This window comes from Leucoraja erinacea, chromosome 6, assembly GCF_028641065.1.
Source record: "Leucoraja erinacea ecotype New England chromosome 6, Leri_hhj_1, whole genome shotgun sequence".
Lineage (NCBI taxonomy): Eukaryota > Metazoa > Chordata > Chondrichthyes > Rajiformes > Rajidae > Leucoraja > Leucoraja erinaceus.
Window position 1 is genome coordinate 14,166,202 of NC_073382.1, and position 20,372 is coordinate 14,186,573.

Genomic DNA, 20,372 nt, shown 5'->3' on the forward strand with positions numbered 1-20,372 from the left:
GGTTAATTCTTCTTGAAATTGTAAGAGAAAGAGATAAAGAGATAAAGTAAATTGCAAACCAAAATGTTTAAGAAGGAATTGCAGATGTTGGAAAATTCGACGGTAGATAAAAATGCTGGAGAAACTCAGCGGGTGAGGCAGCATCTATGGAGCGAAGGAATAGGTGACGTTTCGGGTCGAGACCCTTCTTCATACCAAAATGTTACGTAAATAAGTGTTATGATGATTTCTTTATCTATGGGGAAAATGATAGTACCTCCCCGGCGGGGAATTGAACCCCGGTCTCCCGCGTGACAGGCGGGGATACTAACCACTATACTACCGAGGACTAGCTGTAGTCGGCGTTCGCCGGGATGCAATATCAACCTACACTGCTCCGTTCTGTGCAGAACCTATTATAATGGATGTGTAGAGGACCTTTAGTAATTTGATTCCAGCATCTGCAATCTCTCTTGTCATAAAGGTTATAGATCCATACAAACCACAATAAAGATTTTATTAAGATTTTGTTTTGGAATGAAATGTATTCAAAGTGAAACACATTTGCAAACAGCTACAGGAAACACAAGGTTTTAACACTCTTTAACTAGAGAAATAAAAGATTCATTTATGAATATATTTTTTTTTGACACATCAAAAACTAATTAAAAAATACACTTGTTGCTAAATTAAAGTTATTTTTGATGATGTTGGTTGAGGGATGGCCTGGGCATTGGGTGGAACTCCCTGAGACTTAAAATGTGCCTGTTTTCTATCTTTCCCCAATTCTGATGAAAGTTCATTGAGCTGTAATGTTAACACTACATCTCTTATCACCGATGCTGCCCTGCCCTGCTGACTGTCCCACGTTATTTTAGATTTTCACCAACTGCAGTTTTCTATTTCTGCTAGGAAACTACCTTGCTGTTAAGATCTTAGGGAAAAGGGGAGGCCATTTGAGTCTGCTCTGTCCTTCAATAGGATCCTGGTTTATATCCAACATCCAACTTAAGCTCATTTCCCACCCTTTCCCCATAACCCTTGATTCCCTTACGGATTAGAAATATCTCTTTCGCTGCCTTAAATATACTTAAGAACTCTGCCCCACAATTCTCTGACCGAAGAAAATTTTCTCATCGCAGTCTTAAGTGGCACCTTTTATTCTGAGACCACGCACTCTGGTTCAGCAACTTTCCCAGGAAAGAAAACATTGGAATCTGAGTGGGTAGGTTTTCACATAGAGAGTGATAAATATTTGAAATGTGCTGCCAAAGAAGGTGGAGGCAGATATTATTACAAAATTTAAAAGTTGTTTAGACAGGTTTAGTATAGTTTCTTGAGTGACTTCATCCGCTTCTGAACTGACTGACTTCATTGGCTTCACCACTAACTTCCATCTGGCACTCAAATGCACCTGGACCATTTCTGACACTTCCCTACCATTTCTTGACCTTACTATCTCCATCGCAGGTGATAGAATTCTGACCGACATCCACTATAAACCCACTGACTCCCATGGCTATCTAGACTACTGTTCTTCCCACCTTGCTTCCTGTAAGGACTCCATCCCCTACTCCCAATTCCTCCGTCTAGGCCGCGGAGTTACTCCAGCTTTTTGTGCCTATCTTCACGTAGGCAGGTGTTGTTCTTCTTGATATTAGAATGAACAGGGCCGCATCATCATGATATTAAGAAGTTTCAAGGATACTCAAGGGACAGCACATGCTGAAATCATCAGCAAAAAAAAAACTCAGCAGGTTGATCAGCATGTGTGTGGAGGGGAGGGATTTGTGGTTGTTTCTGAATGAAACTATATCAGGAGCAAACATTTGCAACTTGCTCCTGAAACATAGAAACATAGAAAATAGGTGCAGGAGTAGGCCATTTGGCCCTTTGAGCCTGCACCGCCATTCAATATGATCATGGCTGATCATCCAACTCAGTATCCTGGACCTGCCTTCTCTCCATACTCCCTGATACCTTTAGCCACAAGGGCCACATCTAACTCCCTCTTAAATATAGCCAATGAACTGGCCTCAACTACCTTCTGTGGCAGAGAATTCCAGAGATTCACCACTCTCTGTGTAAAAAATGTTTTTCTCATCTTGGTCCTAAAAGATTTCCCCCTTATCCTTAAACTGTGACCCCTTGTTCTGGACTTCCCCAACATCGGGAATAATCTGTGTTTAAGAAGGAACTGCAGATGCTGGAAAATCGAAGGTACACAAAAAAGCTGGAGAAACTCAGCGGGTGCAGCAGCATCTATGGAGCGAAGGAAATAGGCGACGTTTCGGGCCGAAACGTTGCCTATTTCCTTCGCTCCATAGATGCTGCTGCACCCGCTGAGTTTCTCCAGCTTTTTTGTGTACCATCGGGAATAATCTTCCTGCATCTAGCCTGTCCTAACCCCTTAAGAATTTTGTAAGTTTCTATAAGATCCCCTCTCAATCTCCTAAATTCTAGCGAGTACAAACCGAGACTTTCTGCACTTGCAACTTTAATTTACTTTTTGCACTTTCAGCACTAAGATCCCCTTTTGATGCTTCCATATAGTGATATAGCGCAGATACAGGTCCTTCGGCCCATCCTCTCCATGCCAGCCCATGGAGATGAAGAGTTCTTTGCAAAGTCTTGCTCCACCTGGCGTCCACGAGCTGCTCCAGCGCCTTCAGTGACGTACTCGGCCTGTTGGCATCCGCATGCGCACAGCGCGCAAGGACGGGCCGGAAGTGAGTCCCACATTGAAACGCTCCCCTCCCCCCACTACACTCCACCGTTGGCGGTGTTCACGTTTCCGTTCCCCCATGTGGACGGACGGTTCCGGGGCCCGCAGACAATCTCTCTCGGGAGGTAAAAACAGACGGGGGAAAATGAAATAAAGTGAATAAGTTGCATATTTCCAGGGCTGTGGGTTTACAGAGTGAAGGAGAGATGCTGGCTCTTGCTGAATGACCTGAAGGAGAAGTTGTGTTAGAGGGAGGGGGGAGTTATTTGAAATTCCAAAGGTTTCATTCCTCATTGAATGGGCAATGATATGGGGACGTGTTTGCATTTCTCTATCGCCCTTCACATCCTCCGGACGCCCTAAAGTGGATTACACTTACTGTGTGGATGTTTGCAGAAGTAGCATCACCATCACCAACAACACCATCACCATCACCATCACCAACAACACCATCACCATCACCAACAACACCATCACCATCACCATCACCAACAACACCATCACCATCACCAACAACACCATCACCATCACCATCACCATCCTGACCCGAAATTCACCTCTTATCCATTTTCTCCAGAGACGCTGCCTGACCCGTTAGGTTACTCCAGCATTTTTGTGTCTTATCTTAACCATCTGACCATTTTTAGGTTGTTGATGATGGGATCTAGTTGTGCCCGCATTTGGCTGCCACCTTTAAGGATTTCAACATTGGCCCCACTTCAGAAGTACTTCATTTGCTTGTGATGTGCTGAAATGTCCTCTAGAAGTTCGAGGCTTTTATCTTTCTATATGTAATTGTCATTGCAATACAGTGCGATGTGTGCACAAATGTGTACAATTTGCAGACAGCAAGATCCCAGAAAAGACAGAATGTGGAATGAGCAGATAATCTCTTACTCTTGGTGTAAAATAATCAATTTTGATCCCTATCTCCAACACCCCCCCCCCAATATTATTCCTTGTTCCTCCTGGATGTTGACAGGCAAGATATTGGTTTAATTTTTCGTTGTAAAGTCAGCCCCTTCACATGGAGCAGGACTTCCACAGTACCGTAATGGGGAATCAGCCTGGATTTTGGAGCTCATGTTTCGAGTGACTCCACAATCTTCTCACCAGAAGAAAGGGGAGGGGACACTGGTGGGCTGAATATTAAACTCTGTACATATCTTGTGTGTAGCTAATGATTAAGATCTATTGGTCAGGGATGTTAAGGGCTATGCAAGCAAGGACGCAATGGAGATGGTTCAGATCAACCACAAAATAATTAAATGGTAGATCAGGTTTTGGGGACTGAATGTCGTCCTCTTGAGAGAATATCTCCATGGATGAAAGTTGCCTCTGGGAAAACACCATTATCTAGTGCATGCACCCACGATGTTTAGGGCTTGGAATGAGTCACTGGCAAAGCGTGAGAGCATGTTTTTTTCTAAGGGTTCCCACTCCATCCATCCTGCAGTCTGGAACAAATTACATAATTTCCATGGAACTATCAAAATCTTGGGACACGATTGACAGTGTAAGGAATTGAAAAGTATTACTTTTCTATTAGATGGACTGAGCCAATTATGTAAAACCACCAGGGATAACTCCACTTGGAACTGACAACTCTGAACATCTATCACCTCTTCATACTGGCCAACATTCCTCTGGACTCTTAGTTTTGTTGTAGCATCTTGCACCAAAACATCGAACGGACGTTTGGCTCCACAGTTTCTGCTTGATGTACGGAGCTCCTTCAGTTGTTTTTTATTGCTCCATATTCTAGTATCCGCAATCTGATGAACGTTTGAAGGCACTGAGCCTGTACTCGCTGTGGTTTAGATGGATGAAAGGGGACCTTGTTGAAACTCCAAGGTCCATCCCGAGAAACAGCTCCAACCAGGACCGCAAGAAATTGCAGCGAATTGTGGTTGAAGCCCAGGCCATCACACAAACTAACCTCCCTTCTATTAATTCCATTTATACCTCACGCTGCCTCGGCAAGGCCAGCAGAATAATCAAGGACGAGTTGCACTCTAGCCACACTGTCTTCTCCCCTCTTCCATCAGGCAAAAGGTATAGCAGTGTGAAAACGCACACCACCAGATTCAGGGACAGTTTCTTTTCAACTGTTTTCAGGCAACTGAATCAACCTACCACAACCAGAGGGCAGTGCAGAACTACTATCTATCTCTTTGATGACCCTCGGAATAATCTTGATTAGACTGCTGGCTTTACATGGCATTAAATGTTTTTCCCGTATCATGTATCTATACATTTTAAATGGATTGATTGACTGGATAGCACGCAACAAAAGCTTTTCACTGTACCTCGGCACACGTGACAATAAACTAAATTGAACTTACCGAATAGTGAAAGGTCTGGATAGAGTGAATGTGGAGAGGATGATTCCACTAGTGGGAAATGCCATAGCCTCAGAACAAAATGACTACCTTTAGAAATGGGATGAGGAGGAATGTCTTTAGTTAGAGGGTGGTGAATCTGTGGTATTTATTGTCACAGACGGCTGTGGAGGCCAAGTCAATGGATTTTTCTAAGGCGGAGATTGACAGATTCTTGACTAGTGAGGGTGTTGGGTTATTAGGCGTAGGCAGGAGAATGGGTTTGAGAGGGAAAGATAGATCAGTCGTGATTGAATGGTGGAGTAGACTTGATAGGTTGAATTCTAATACTTATGAACTTATGGCTCGTGTGTGCTCAGAGTTGCTTTGGGAAGTTGTGACGGAGATGGGGGCAGAGGAATTGACAAGTAATTGTCATGTGACTAAACTTCCAGCAATCAGCATATCAGAGCTGGGAAATTTACATCCACCAGCATCTTATCTGTCAAACTGTAAATGCCTCATCTTCCTGATCTTCCTGATGTATCTGAACCCTTGTTTTTACAGATCTCATGCTGTTCTTCTCAGGTTATGGATAACAGGAAGCCAGAGTCACAAATGTGGCCCAGGATTTAGCACAATGCTGCAGAATGAATGGAGCTTGGACTACACTCTACCAGTCCCCCACCTTCCACGTTCTTGGGCAAAAGCTGTTGTTGCTACACTGGCCCTTCTGTGCTTTGGCATCAGTTACAACGGAGACTTTGTCTTCGATGATTCAGAAGCTATAATCAACAATAAGGTATGTGATTAAAATGTGAAAATACTTAATGGAAATTAATTATTGTTGGATTATTTGATAAAAGAAAGAATGGTATGGATCTAAATAGTTCCCTTGACCTTATTGTAGTCCTCCATGTTGTGAAACTCTCATCAACACTGCTTAGCCACACTTGAAGTACTATGTATAACTCCAGTCACCAGGCATTGAGACGGTGCAAGAAATGTTAATGAAGTTGGTATCAAAACTGCAAGTTTATAACTGTTACTGGATGAACAGACCACATCTCCTCTTCACTTGAGAAGAGATTAAAGGTTGATACAATAAGGGTATTTTAAAATGTGAAAGATTTTGATTTGGTATTTGGGATAGGAAATCTCATCAGCTCTCGGCACTAGATATGCAAAACATCCAGCACGATGACTGCACATTGGGGTTTGCTTATGAAATATGGTTCCAATGACCGAATGGGTTTCGCCAAAGCTCTTTAACATGACCAATATGACTTTCTTAACTTAGTACCACAGCCGTTCTGGAGTAAATATAGCAGAAAATCCTGGAGAGAGCATATCGGGCACATCTGTGGAGAGAGAAACAGTTAACGTTTCTGACAAAGGCTGGTTGACCCAAAGCTGTTTTTCTGTGTTTGAATATGATGGTGGTGAATATATACCCGAGGAGTCCAACCAGAGCGAAGATCAGACTAGCATGTGGGGGTTCAGCTGCACAAGAGGAAGGAACAAGAGTCCAAGAGCAGTAATGGTAGGAGACCTGTTAGTGAGAGGAATGGACAGATGCCTTTGTGGCTGTAGGTGTGAATAGAGGATTGTGTGTAACCCCCCCACCCCCCTCTGGTGCCAGGGGTATGGATGTCACACCATAGGGCAACACTGTGGCGCAACTGCTGGAGCTGCTGCCTCACAGCACCAGAGACACGGATTCAATCCTGATCTCGGGTGCTGGCTGCGTAGAGTTTGCACGATCTTCCTGTGATCATCTGGGTTTCCTCTGGGTTCTTTGGTGTCCATAAGACTACAAGTTGTAGGAGCAGAATTAGTCCATTCGGCCCATTGAGTTTGCTCCGCCATTTGATCTATTTTTTCCCTCTCCACCCCATTCTCCTGCCTTCTCTCCATAACCTTTGATGCACTTACGAATCAATCTAATCTTCCCTCCCACATTCCAAAGATGTGCAGGTTTGTACATTCAGTGGCCTCTGTAAATTGCCCTCAGTGTGGAGGGAGTGGATGAGAACGAGGGATAACATAGTCCTAGTGTGAAAGGGTGATCGATGGCTGGTGTGGACTCAATAGATTGAAGGGCCAGTTTCCACACTGTTCTCTGAACTAAACTAAACTAAACTGTTGAAGGGCATTCTGAAGGGAGAGGATAAAAAGCAAGTACTCTGATCAATAAGTCCCGCACGTCCTACATGTCAAGTCAAGTCAAGTCAAGTCAAGTTTATTTGTCACATACACATACGAGATGTGCAGTGAAATGAAAGTGGCAATGCTCGCGGAACAACAAAACAACCAAACAAATTATAAACACAATCATAACACACATATTCTTTTACATAATAAATAATAGAAGGAAAAACGTTCTGTAGAGTTAGTCCCTGGTGAGAAAGGCGTTTACAGTCCGAATTGCCTCTGGGAAGAAACTCCTTCTCAACCTCTCCGTTCTCACTGCATGGCAACGGAGGCGTTTGCCTGACCGTAGCGGCTGGAACAGTCCGTTGCAGGGGTGGAAGAGGTCTCTCATGATTTTGTTTGCTCTGGAGTTGCACCTCCTGTTGTATAGTTCCTGCATGTGGACCACAAATGTGGACCACCAATAATTGCTGATCCCAACGTACTCTCCCTAGCTCCTGTCTAATAATGTTATCATTTGCTTTCCCCCAATTTAGTTATTCTCCCCAAGATCCAGAGTGATTACACATTTCATATTTTTGACCTCTATCCATATTGCCCCAGTGGGTTACTCCTCCAGTACCTCCTCTCTGAGTGCAGCTGTGACATTCTCCCTGATTAACAATGCAACTCTTCCACCTCTTTAATCTCCCTCTCTATAACATCTGAAACATTGAAATCCTGGAACCCTGAGTTGCCAGCCCTATCCCTCTCTCAACCAAGTCTCTGTAATGACCACCATTTTAAGGTTCCATGCACTGATTCAGGTTCTAAGTTTATCAGCATTACCTATAATAGTGTTTTCATTGAAATAAACACACTTCAGCCCATTAGTCTCACCGTGTTCATTAACTTGTCCCTGCCTGTCCTACCTTTCAGACTTGTTCGTCATGATTTCTACCTCCTCATCAGTTGTTTTACTTGCTAAACTGGTTCCCACCTTTTTACTACTCTAGACTAAACCATCCTAATTAACTCCAGCAAACCTCCCTGCATGGATATTGGTTTCCCTCCAGTTCAGGTACAACTCATCCTTCTCGTATAAGTCCCACTTACAGTGCCCTCCATAATGCTTGGGACATGGACCCATCATTTATTTATCTTCATCTCATCTGTCCACAAGACCTTTTATCCAGAACTGTGGTAGATATTTTAAGTAGTTCTTGGCAAACTGTAACCTGGCCATCTTATTTCTGCGGCTAACCAGTGGTTTGCATCTTGCAGTGTAGCCTCTGTATTTCTGTTCATGACGTCTTCTGCGGACAGTGGTCATTGACAAGTCAACACCTGACTCCTGAAGGGTGTTTCTGATCTGCCGGACATGTGTTTGGGGATTTTTCTTTATTCGAGAGAGAATTCTTCCGTCATCAGCTGTGGAGGTCTTCCTTGGCCTGGCAGTCCCTTTGATTGTTAGTGAGGAAAGTAGTCATAGGTTACAGGATGTGTTGGTAAAATAGGCAGAGCTATGGGAGATGGAATTGAATCCTGGTAAATGTAAAGTGATGTATTTTGGAAGCACCTACAAGGGTAGAATGTACACAATGAATGGTGGGGCCCCAGGGTATTGAATAGAGTGGTCTTAATGTGCAAGTTCAAGGACCCCAAAGGTATCAACACAGGTAGATAACGTTGTGAAGAAGGCATATGAGCGTGAGATATTTGCCTTTATCACCCAGAAAATAGAATATAAGAAAGGGGACTTTATAAAACGCTGGTTTTACAATGTTGGAGTCCTGTGCACAATTACATTTGCCACGGTATAGAAAGGATGAGAATGTGCAGAGAAGATTCACAGAATGTTGTGTGGAATCGTTCGGTGTTGAGGAGAAAATGGATACTCCAGGATAAGGTGGATAGTAGAAAATTGTTCTCATAGCAGAAGTGTCTCAAAAAAGAAGGGGATATTTTAGGGTATAGTGTAAAGGATTTGGAGGGGATCCGAGGAGGAACCTTGTCATCCAGAGGGTGACTGGAAACTAGAGCACACAGGCTGAAGGTAATGGAGGCAGAGACTAATAAATAGACAATAGGTGCAGGAGTAGGCCATTCGGCCCTTCGAGCCAGCACCACCATTCAATGTGATCTTGGCTGATCATCCCCAATCAGTACCCCGTTCCTGCCTTCTCCCCATATCCCCTGACTCCGCTATTTTTAAGAGCCCTATCTAGCTCTCGAAAGCATCCAGGGAATAGTATTTAAGAAGTATCTGGATGAACATTTGAATTGCCAAGGCATAAAAGACTATAAATGAAGTACTGTAGATGAGATTAATAGAGCTAGGTTGTTGATGACCAGCAGGACATGATAGGCCGAAGGGCCTGTTTGGTGCTACAGTCCTCTATGATTCTACGAGATGCTACTTGACTGTTCTCACTATTCTTTATTGTTTGTTTCAAATTCTGCTTTTCTTCTTTTTCCTTTTGGAAATAAAGGCCAAAACACTGTTTGAGATACAGCATTTTAATTTTCTATGCTTTATGCATCAGCACTATTGTAACTCTTTACAGTGATATTTAGTAGAATGTTACAATTTATTCTATAAAAAATCTGTTTTTGTTTTAATTCTCATATCAAAGAAAATAATTCTTCTCATAGCTGAAAATAGACAGGATATATTCCTCAATATTTCTCTCCTCGTGAAGCAGACCTTTTTTTATTCAATTTTTCTATTTTGTTTCCATCTTTCTAGAAATTGCTTATGGAATATGGTTCTCTCTGCTCTGGCTCTGAGCTCTGGTATTTTCTCCATAACCCACAGCAACTTCTTTCCTACATTCTCCCTACCCTTTCTCATTGATTGGGTGGACTAATTTGTCCTTGTGTTATTTTGTGCCATTTGTCGTAGTGTTCTTTGGGACCTCTTTCTATGGTGAAGATGATATTTAAGTTTAAGATGCTCTTTTGATGACAGCTGCAGAGCTCACAAATCGCTGTTCCTTGGGGCTTATAATAACAAGGAACTGCAGATGCTGTCTTATACCAGAGAAAGACACATATGCCAGATTAATTCAGCAGGTCAGGTAGCATCCACTGATCTGAAGAAGGGTCCCGGCTCAAAACATCACCTGTCCATGTTCTCCCGGGTTGTTGCCTCACCTGCTGAGTTACTCCAGCACTTTTGTGTCTTTCCTTAGGGCTTAATGAAAAAGAGCCTACTTATATTTTACAATTCGTCTTACTTTCTTTCTTTCTTTCTTCAGGAGACCAATTGCAGTGGCTCTGGTTAGATTTCAAAAGATATTCCTGCAAAGCCTTTAAAGTTATGGATACCAGTGGTGGAGGGATTTAAATCAGCTCACTAAAATGCTGGAATTGGCAAACAATGGAGACAGGAAGTGTAGCTATGCTGGATGAAGTTAAAGAGAAAAGGATTGCCAAGGGTTTGGCCTAACAAAATAATATAGCGGAATCACAGAGGGGGGGGGGGGGGGGGGGCAGTGAGAAAGGATGTTGCTGAACTCTCATCGGAGAGAGGAGGAGGACTTCTTCAAAGTAGACATACCTTGAGAAGATTTGCAGTGGAGCAGACAAAATGTGTAGGAAAGAACTGTAGATGCTGGTTTAAATCGAAGACAGACATAAAATGCCTCAGAAGGCAGTGGAGGCCAATTCTCAGGATCTTTTCAAGCGAGAAATAGTTAGAGCTCTTAAAGATAGCGGAGTCAAGGGATATAGGGAGAAGGCAGGAACGGGGTACTGATTATGGATGATCAGCCATGATCACAGTGAATGGCGGTGCTGGCTTGAAGAGCCGAATGGCATACTCCTGCACCTATTGTCTATTGTCTATTTTCTAACTCAGCGGAGGTACACAAAAATGCTGGGGAAACTCAGCGGGTGCAGCAGCATCTATGGAGCGAAGGAGAGAGGCAACGTTTCGGGTCGAAACCCTTCTTCAGACTAACTCAGCGGGACAGGGCTTCATTTCTGGAGAGAAGGAATGGGTGACATATCGGGTCTGAAGAAGGGTCTCGACCCGATCTTTCCTACACAAAATAACACAGTGTCTTTATAAGAAAGGGTAAGTGATATGTTGATCATTTTTTGACATTTCTTTCCCGTGTCAGGACCTTAGACCAGAAACCTCACTTGGCCATCTCTGGGAACATGACTTCTGGGGAACTAATCTCATTAGCAATACCAGTCACAAATCCTACCGACCACTTACGGTGCTTACATTCAGGTAAGTCTCTGTGTTATTGGGTGAAGGGGCATGGTCCATTTGTATAATTCCCCTTGTACCTGCAATCTGTGATCTATTCCTTTCTATCGGGCAACTCGATTTTGATGAGATATCTTTTTGGCTTTGTAGATATGTGTGTTGGAAATTAATACCTTGGCATGAATTATATTGTTGGGATAAAGTATGCACTCTGCACTTGCCATTGTTCTGAATTTGGTATTTAACGGGGGATTGTCCTTATGTATAGCAATAATCTTACTGATCTGTGTGCAAAAAATGAATTACATGGTACCTGATACACATAATAATAAAAGAACCATTGAAGTGATCAGAAATCTAACTCTGGAACTGGCATATGCTCAGTTAAACAGGAATCAGGTTCAGGAATCCGTCAATAAATGCAAATTTAAACCGCAGATGCGGGAAATCTGAAATAAAACAGAAAATGCAGGAAGTACTTAGCAGGTCAGGTAGCATCTGTGGAAGAACAGACCTTTAGCTTTTCAGTTCAAAGACCCTTCATCAGTTGGAATCCAGGTTGTATTGCTCGTCCAAGAGCTTTGTTGCACCAGTGGGCCATTCTGATGTTTCACTGATAGATTAAGCAGTGAATGCGTGGGCTGGTGTATTTAGTTGAATTTTTAACGGTGTGATGAGACTGAATCAAGTTTACCAGCCCAGAAAATTTAATTATCTCAAGTGTATAGTTTCATTCATTCAGATTCCATTTGTTCTTGGAGCATTAAAAAAAATCTTTTAAATTTGCCAGCTTTTATTAATCCCATGTTTCACTATTTTTATTACATTTTCCACACATGATTTGGTACTTATCCAAACCTACATTTGCCAGTTTGCATTCTCAGCTGCATGACATAAAAGCGTAATATGGTAACAACTATGCATTTTGTTGTAGAAGTGAAGTTTAATACACAGATGTTAACAGACTGCATATTTAACACACAACAGAGGGCACATTTATATTCTTGCATCACTCAGTAAGGATTGTCTTATGCCACTGGTTGAAGAGCCTGACTGCACCCATGTCCCCTATATAGATCACCACAATGTTTTAGACTGTTGATGTTAGCAAGGTGCTATTTGAGAGCCCACAGAAAGTATCAGGGCGGTTGTAAGTTTTATAGAAACCGTCTTCCCAAGTCCCCTTTGTCCCTTATTTAACAGTTTGTCTCTGCAAATTACAACACAAATGATATACATAACATAACCAAATACTGTATGTTTATTCAGGTTTAAAAAAAAAAGACACAGTGCTGGAGTAACTCAGCACTTCATGCAGAATCACTGGAGAACTTGGATAGGTGACGTTTTTGGTTTGGACCCTTCTTCAGACTGATGAAGGCTCCTGACCCGAAACATAACGCATCCATGTTCTACAGAGATGCTGCCTGATCCGCCGAGTTGTTCGAGTACTTTATGCCTTTTGTTTTGTAAATCAGAGTTTTGAATTCACCTTCTACTTGTACTAGAAGTATTCTTGCCACTATTAGAAATCATTTAAATGATTCTATTTGTAGATCACCTAAACTATTCCAATTGTAGTCTCCTGGGTTAACGGATGTGTACTAATCTACTTTGAATATAAATATAAACAGAAAATGCTATAAACACTCTACAGGCAGCAATGGAAATAGAAACATTAACACTGTTTCATGTTCAAGTCCCTTGATCTTGGACCTAAAACATTAACTGTTTCTCCTTCCACAGATGCTCCCTTACTTGCTGAGAGTTTCCAGCATTTTCTTTTATTTGATTTTATCTGCAGTTTGGGGATTTTCCCTCCGATAATATGATTTTTAAAAGCACCTATAGTTTGACCGATCAATGACTTATTTGAATACAACAATGATATCCATTACCTTCTGTCCTTCATATTGTTCATTGGTGTGGCATTTGATCAATTCTTGATTGACCCTTATACCATGTTTCCTCATCAAGTCAACTTTATATGCCACATACACATACAAGATGTACAGTGAAATGAAAGTGGCGATGCTTGCGGGATTGTGCAAAGCAACATACCAGAACAGAACAGAACAGAACCAGTATTTACATTAAAAAAGAAGACACAACAGTATGTACACCCTGGTGAGATCAGAGTTTACAGTCCTGATGGCCTGTGGGAAGAAACTCCGTCTCATCCTCTCTGTTTTTCTGCGTGACAGCAGAGCTGCTTTCCTGACCGTAGCAGCTGGAACAGTCCGTTGCTGGGGTAATAGGGGTCCTTCATGATCTTGTTATCTTGTTGTGAAGGCCCGTCATCCATAGTAAACTGTTTGTCCGAAATAAAGCAGTGACCGGACTCGTATGCCAATAGTTCCCTTGTGAATTGTGAACCTTTTTTCAAGCGTATTCTGCAGTCTTTTTGAACTGTACTTTTTACATGAATAGTTTTTATTCATGTTCAGTATTTGGAAGTTATCAGGACAGCACCACAGCATATGCCACTCACTGCTCAGTATTTCCAGTATGAATCCACATGGTTAAAGCAATTGTAAATTTGTTTCCTCAGATTGAATACTAAAAGTGCATTATATATGGCTTAATGTTGAACTCCTGTGGTAAATTTTGTTCTCTTGACCACAGCGTAGCTGAAGTTAATAAGTGGAATAAAATATTCAGCTGCTGCCGTTCTAAACACTTAACATATAGGATGAAGGATGGAATTCTACCTTCTATTATAATGTGGGTTTGTTGCTCTAGACTTTGTGTCTAGGCAGCATTATGAGTGTCAGTGTTTTTAATCAGTTTTGGTATTTGGTTGTCACTAGCAAGACCCATATTTATTGCCCATATCTAATGGCTCTTGAGGAGATAATGGTGAGCCACCCTTTTGAACCATTTCTGGAGAAGGAATGCCTGGCCCATGATCGCTCAAAGTAGAGAAGTTTTCAGGAAAGTACTTAAGACTTCCTTTCCATGCATCGGGAGCACAGACACGCCCAGCGAAAATGATACAAGGGGTGCATCCCCTTTATAAACTACCTACATATCCGCCCCACCAGGATCCTCCTGCCCAAGCTCTGAGAAAGTCTGCGGTTCCCACAATGGCCACATCATAACCCACAAAATTGGTGGAAACAAATCAAACTCAATCTCGAGGGACTGCCTGAGAAGCAAGTGGAAGTAGTTATTCCAAGAGTACTGTTGGAGGGTGTTCCAGGATTGAGACCCAGTGACAATGAAAGACTGGAGTTATATCTATCTATATATTACTAAATCTCTGTTCTTGACCACTTTTGGCCTTCTGTGTTGCGATTTCCGAAAGAACGCCGTCACCTACGGCCGCCATTTTTGGTCACCTCGCTCAGAGCCCCCCTCCGCCGCATGTGTGCCGAGGATTTTTCCCGTCGATGAAAAATGACAGAGAGCGGGGGGGGGGGGGGGGGGGGGGGGGGTGGATAGTTAGTTAGTGTGTGTGACGCTGCATGCCGCCTCCCCCCCCCCCCCCCCCCACAACCGCACGTTGGGGGAACGGACCCAACGGGTCTGCACTTGGTCTAGTATATATATATAAATCAGGGTGGTGCATGACTTGGAAGAGAACCTCCAGGAAGCACCCAATGCTCTTGTCCTTAGTGATAGACAGCATGGCTTTGGGGGGGTGCTTTCAGACTGGCCTAGGTGAGTAACTGTAGGGAATTTGGTAAATGATCCACTCTGCAACCACTGTGTGCTGATGGCGGAGGGGATGAATATATCTTCAGATGGTGGATGGGTGTAGAAGTGCTCAATCTTAGTATTTATCATCCTTAACTGTGTACTTCTAAACCTTATTTAGGTTATTACAACAGGCAGTTTTCACACACATTGCTCCAACCAAGTTATATTTTACAAAATGACCTTTTGAAGAGCAAAAGTAGGTTGCTGCTTGCAAACAAATCATTTGAATAATTTGTTTTTGTTGAAATTATTTCCCACTATAATGTATAGTTGTTTCATTATTGGTAGCTAATCTCAGCTACTACACTAAGAAAAGTAATTATTTGCAATGATAAGGGGGATCAGCCTGTGTGCTTAATAATGTGCTCAAATCCTCAGTGCAGAGTGGATTAGAAAGGTCATTTGCGTGGTAGGTACCACATGCTGGTTAATTGTGTGGATAAAGGATTAGTTACTTTATTATTTTTCTATGAGTATGACGTTAGTATGGTAACTCAAATATCACTGTAACTTAATTGGTGCATGTGACAATAAATGTGAACTTGATTTATTACAGAATATTCCCAGGCTCTCATGTAAAAATGTAGAAAATTGCCTGATGTTCTTTATCTCTAAGGCCAGTTTGCTAATTTGGAGAATGGCTAAAACATCAGGAAAAAACGTTACTACATCAAATCAATGTGGTTAAACACTTTTGTGTGCGGAGTATATGACTTTAGTTTGGTCTATTATTATTGTCACGTGTGCGGAGCAGTTTAAAGCTTTTTTTTTAAATATAAATTTATTTATTAGAAGTACATTACATTACAAAAGTACAAGCCAAATATATCTTGTTACATTTATTGTACCACTTCATTTTTTAAGCTTTAAAAAGAGAGAAATAAAGAAAGTAAAGAAAGTGAGAGAAAGTTGTGATATTGTGAAAGTGATCGAAAAGAAAGACCCATTGAGCAAAGAGTTAGGGGAAAAAGTTAAGAAATAGGCCAAAGAAAAGAAGAAAAAGAGACAAAAGCTCTCTTATGAAGTTGCGTGTTATCTAGTGAGTGGAAAGACTGCAAGAATACAATCAATCCGTCCATAGTGTTTGCACAGGATAAACAGGAAATAAACAGAGAATAAGAGACGGGGGGTTTCTTAAATGTGCATATTTTAATGCTAGGAGCATTGTAAGAAAGGTGGATGAGCTTAGAGCCTGGATAGACACCTGGAAGTATGCTGTTGTGGCGATCAGTGAAACGTGGTTGCAGGAGGGCTGTGATTGGAAACTAAATATTCCAGGATTTTGTTGCTTCAGGTGTGATAGAATTGGAGGGGCAAGAGGTGGAGGTGTTGCATTGCTAGTCAGGGAAGATATTACAGCAGTGCTTTGGCAGGATAGATTGGAGGGCTCATCTAGGGAGGCTATTTGGGTGGAATTGAGAAGTGGGAAAGGTGTAGCAACACTTATAGGGGTATATTATAGACCGCCAAACGGGGAACGAGAATTGGAAGAGCAAATATGTAAGGAGATAGCAGATATTAGTAGTAAGTACAAGGTAGTGATTGTGGGAGATTTCAACTTTCCACACATACTGGGAAACACATTCTGTAAATGGGCTGGATGGGTTGGAGTTTGTAAAATGTGTGCAGGATAGTTTTTTGCAGCAATACATAGAGGTACCTACTAGAGGAGGGGCAGTGCTGGACCTCCTGTTAGGAAATGAGACGGGACAGGTGGCGGAGCTATGCGTTGGGGAGCACTTCGGGTCCAGTGATCACAATACCATTAGTTTCAATATAATTATGGAGAGGGTCAGAACTGGACATAGGGTTGATTTTTGATTGGAGAAAGGCTAACTTTGATGAGATGCGAGATGATTTAAAAGGAGTGAACTGGGACATTTTGTTTTATGGGAAAGATGTAGAAGAGAAATGGAGGACATTTAAAGGGGAAATTTTAAGAGTACAGTATCTTTATGTTCCTGTTCGGTTGAAAGGAAACAGTAAAAATTGGAAAGAGCCCTGGTTTTCAAGGGAAATTGGACATCTTGTTCGGAAAAAGAGGGAGGTCTACAATAATTATAGGCAGCATGAAGTAAATGAGGTGCTTGAGGAGTATAAGGAATGTAAAAAGAATCTTAAGAAAGAAATTAGAAAAGCTAAAAGAAGATATGAGGTTGCTTTGGCAAGTAAGGTGAAAGTAAATCCAAAGGATTTCTACAGCTATATTAATAGCAAAAGGATAACGAGGGATAAAATTGGTCAATTGGAGAGACAGAGTGGACATTTATCTGCAGAGCCAAAAGAGATGGGGGAGATATTGAACAATTTTTTTTCTTCGGTATTCACCAAGGAGAAGGATATTGAATTATGTGAGGTAAGGGAAACTAGTAGAGTAGCTATGGATACTATGAGGTTCAAAGTAAAAGAAGTACTAACACTTTTGAAAAATATAAAAGTGGATAAGTCTCCAGGTCCTGACAGGATATTCCCTAGGACATTGAGGGAAGTTAGTGTAGAAATAGCCGGGGCTATGACAGAAATATTTCAAATGTCATTAAAAACGGGAATAGTCCCCGAGGATTGGCGTACTGCGCATGTTGTTCCATTGTTTAAAAAGGGTTCTAAGAGTAAACCTAGCAATTATAGACCTGTTAGTTTGACTTCATTGGTGGGCAAATTAATGGAAAAGATACTTAGAGATAATATATATAAGCATCTAGATAAACAGGGTCTGATTAGGAACAGTCAACATGGATTTGTGCCTGGAAGGTCATGTTTGACTAATCTTCTTACGTTTTTTGAAGAGGTTACTAGGGAAATTGACGAGGGTAAAGCAGTGGATGTTGTATATATGGACTTTAGTAAGGCCTTTGACAAGGTTCCTCATGGAAGGTTGGTTAAGAAGGTTCAACTGCTGGGTATAAATGCAGGAATAGCAAGATGGATTCAACAGTGGCTGAATGGGAGAAGCCAGAGGGTAATGGTGGATGGCTGTTTGTCGGGTTGGAGGCAGGTGACTAGTGGGGTGCCTCAGGGATCTGTGTTGGGTCCTTTGTTGTTTGTCATGTACATCAATGATCTGGATGAAGGTGTGGTAAATTGGATTAGTAAGTATGCAGATGATACCAAGATAGGGGGTGATGTGGATAATGAAGAGGATTTCCAAAGTCTACAGAGTGATTTAGGCCATTTGGAAAAATAGGCTGAAAGATGGCAGATGGAGTTTAATGCTGATAAATGTGAGGTGCTACACCTTGGCAGGACAAATCAAAATAGGACGTACATGGTAAATGGTAGGGAATTGAAGAATACAGTTGAACAGAGGGATCTGGGTATAACCGTGCATAGTTCCTTGAAGGTGGAATCTCATATAGATAGGGTGGTAAAGAAAGCTTTTGGTATGCTAGCCTTTATAAATCAGAGCATTGAGTATAGAAGCTGGGATGTAATGTTAAAATTGTACAAGGCATTGGTGAGACCAAATCTGGAGTATGGTGTACAATTTTGGTCGCCCAATTATAGGAAGGATGTCAACAAAATAGAGAGAGTACAGAGGAGATTTACTAGAATGTTGCCTGGGTTTCAACAACTAAGTTACAGAGATAGGTTGAATAAGTTAGGTCTTTATTCTCTGGAGCGCAGAAGGTTAAGGGGGGACTTGATAGAGGTCTTTAAAATGATGAGAGGGATAGACAGAGTTGACGTGGACAAGCTTTTCCCTTTGAGAATAGGGAAGATTCAAACAAGAGGACATGACTTCAGATTTAAGGGACAGAAGTTTAGGGGTAATATGAGGGGGAACTTCTTTACTCAGAGAATGGTAGCGGTGTGGAATGAGCTTCCAGTGGAGGTGGTGGAGGCAGGTTCATTGGTATCATTTAAAAATAAATTGGATAGGCATATGGATGAGAAGGGAATGGAGGGTTATGGTATGAGTGCAGGCAGGTGGGACTAAGGGGAAAAAAAAGTTGTTCGGCACGGACTTGTAGGGCCGAGGTGGCCTGTTTCCGTGCTGTAATTGTTATATGGTTATAAAGGGAATAACATTTTGTGCAAAATAAAGCCCAGTAAAGTACGATTACTGATTGTCCGAAGGTCTCCAATGAGGTAGATGGCATGTCAGGACCGCTTTCTATTTGTTGATAGGATGGTTCAGTTGCCTGTTAATAACTGGAAAGAAACTCTCACTGAATCTGGAGGTATGCATTTTCACACTTCCGTATCTCTTGCCTGATGGAAGAGGGGAGAAGAGGGAGTGACCAGGGTGAGACTCATCCTCGATTATGCTGGTGGCCTTGCTGAGGCAGTGTGAAGTGCAGATGGAGTCAATGGAAGGGAGTTTAGTTTGCCTGATGGTCTGAGCTGTGTCCACAATTCTCTGCAATTTTTTGCTGTGTTGGATGGAGCTGTTCCCAAACCATGCTGTGATGCATCCCGATAAAATGCTTTTTACAGCGCACCTGTAGAAGTTTGTGAGAAGCCGAACTTCTTAACTTTTCTAAGGAGGTAGAGACATTGGTGCACTTTCTTGGCCATTACTTCAATATAGCTGGTCCAGGACAAGTTGCGGGCGATATTTACTCCTAGGAACTTAAAGCTTTCAACCATCTTTATCTCAGTGCTGTCAATGTATGGGGTATGTGTACCACTTCACTTCAGTGTCTGTTTATTCAATACCCAGGGCTTTTTAAGATATACCAAGTGCGTGGTTCTCACAGTCAAAGTCAATTTTATTCGTGAAATGAATTTGCCAGCAGCGATACACTTAAAAAGAACACACAATACACAATAAGATTTAACACAAACATCCACCACAGCATTCTTCACTGTGGTGGAAGGCACAAAGTTCAGCCAGTCCTCCTCCTTTGTTCACCCGTGGTCGGGGCCATGAACCCTCCGTAGTCGCCGCTACGGACGGCCCGATGTACAGGCCCTCTCGTCGGGATGATCCAAACTCCGACGTCAGGTCGGTCGAATACACTCCACGGCTTGGAGTGCCCGAATTGGCACAAGTCTCAGCAAGATTAGGTCAATAACTTTGGTTGCATGCCTGTGTAGTTTCAACTGGTAGAATAACAGGAGAGTTCGAGTAGGCTCGGCCTATACTATCTAAGTTAAGAATAAGAGGTGATGTCTTTGACACTTACAAAATTCTGATGGGGGTGACGGGCTGCATGCTGGGAGAGTGTCCCACTACATTGAGTTTGAAATCTGGGGTCACAATCTCAAAACAAGGTACATGCCATTTTACACTAGATGAGTAGAAAGTTCTTCATTCAGAAACTGGTGAATCTTTGGAATTCTCTAC

General features: G+C 42.1%; 1 protein-coding gene and 1 non-coding gene across 3 annotated transcripts in view; one reads left to right on the top strand and one right to left on the bottom strand.

The window, feature by feature from the left end:
* Positions 1-256: 256 nt before the first annotated feature.
* trnad-guc (transfer RNA aspartic acid (anticodon GUC)) lies at positions 257-328 on the bottom strand. Its single transcript has one exon. It is a non-coding gene; the product is annotated as a tRNA-Asp (tRNA).
* A 2,438-nt stretch (positions 329-2,766) lies between these two features.
* Positions 2,767-20,372, top strand: part of tmtc4 (transmembrane O-mannosyltransferase targeting cadherins 4) — a 42,100-nt gene continuing 24,494 nt past the window's right edge. For both annotated transcript variants that reach the window (XM_055636652.1, XM_055636653.1), the window contains exons 1-3: positions 2,767-2,829; positions 5,593-5,827; positions 11,286-11,401. In XM_055636652.1, the coding sequence (XP_055492627.1) occupies positions 5,666-5,827; positions 11,286-11,401 (278 nt within the window). In that variant the 5' untranslated portion in view covers positions 2,767-2,829; positions 5,593-5,665. The remainder of the gene's footprint in view (positions 2,830-5,592; positions 5,828-11,285; positions 11,402-20,372) is intronic.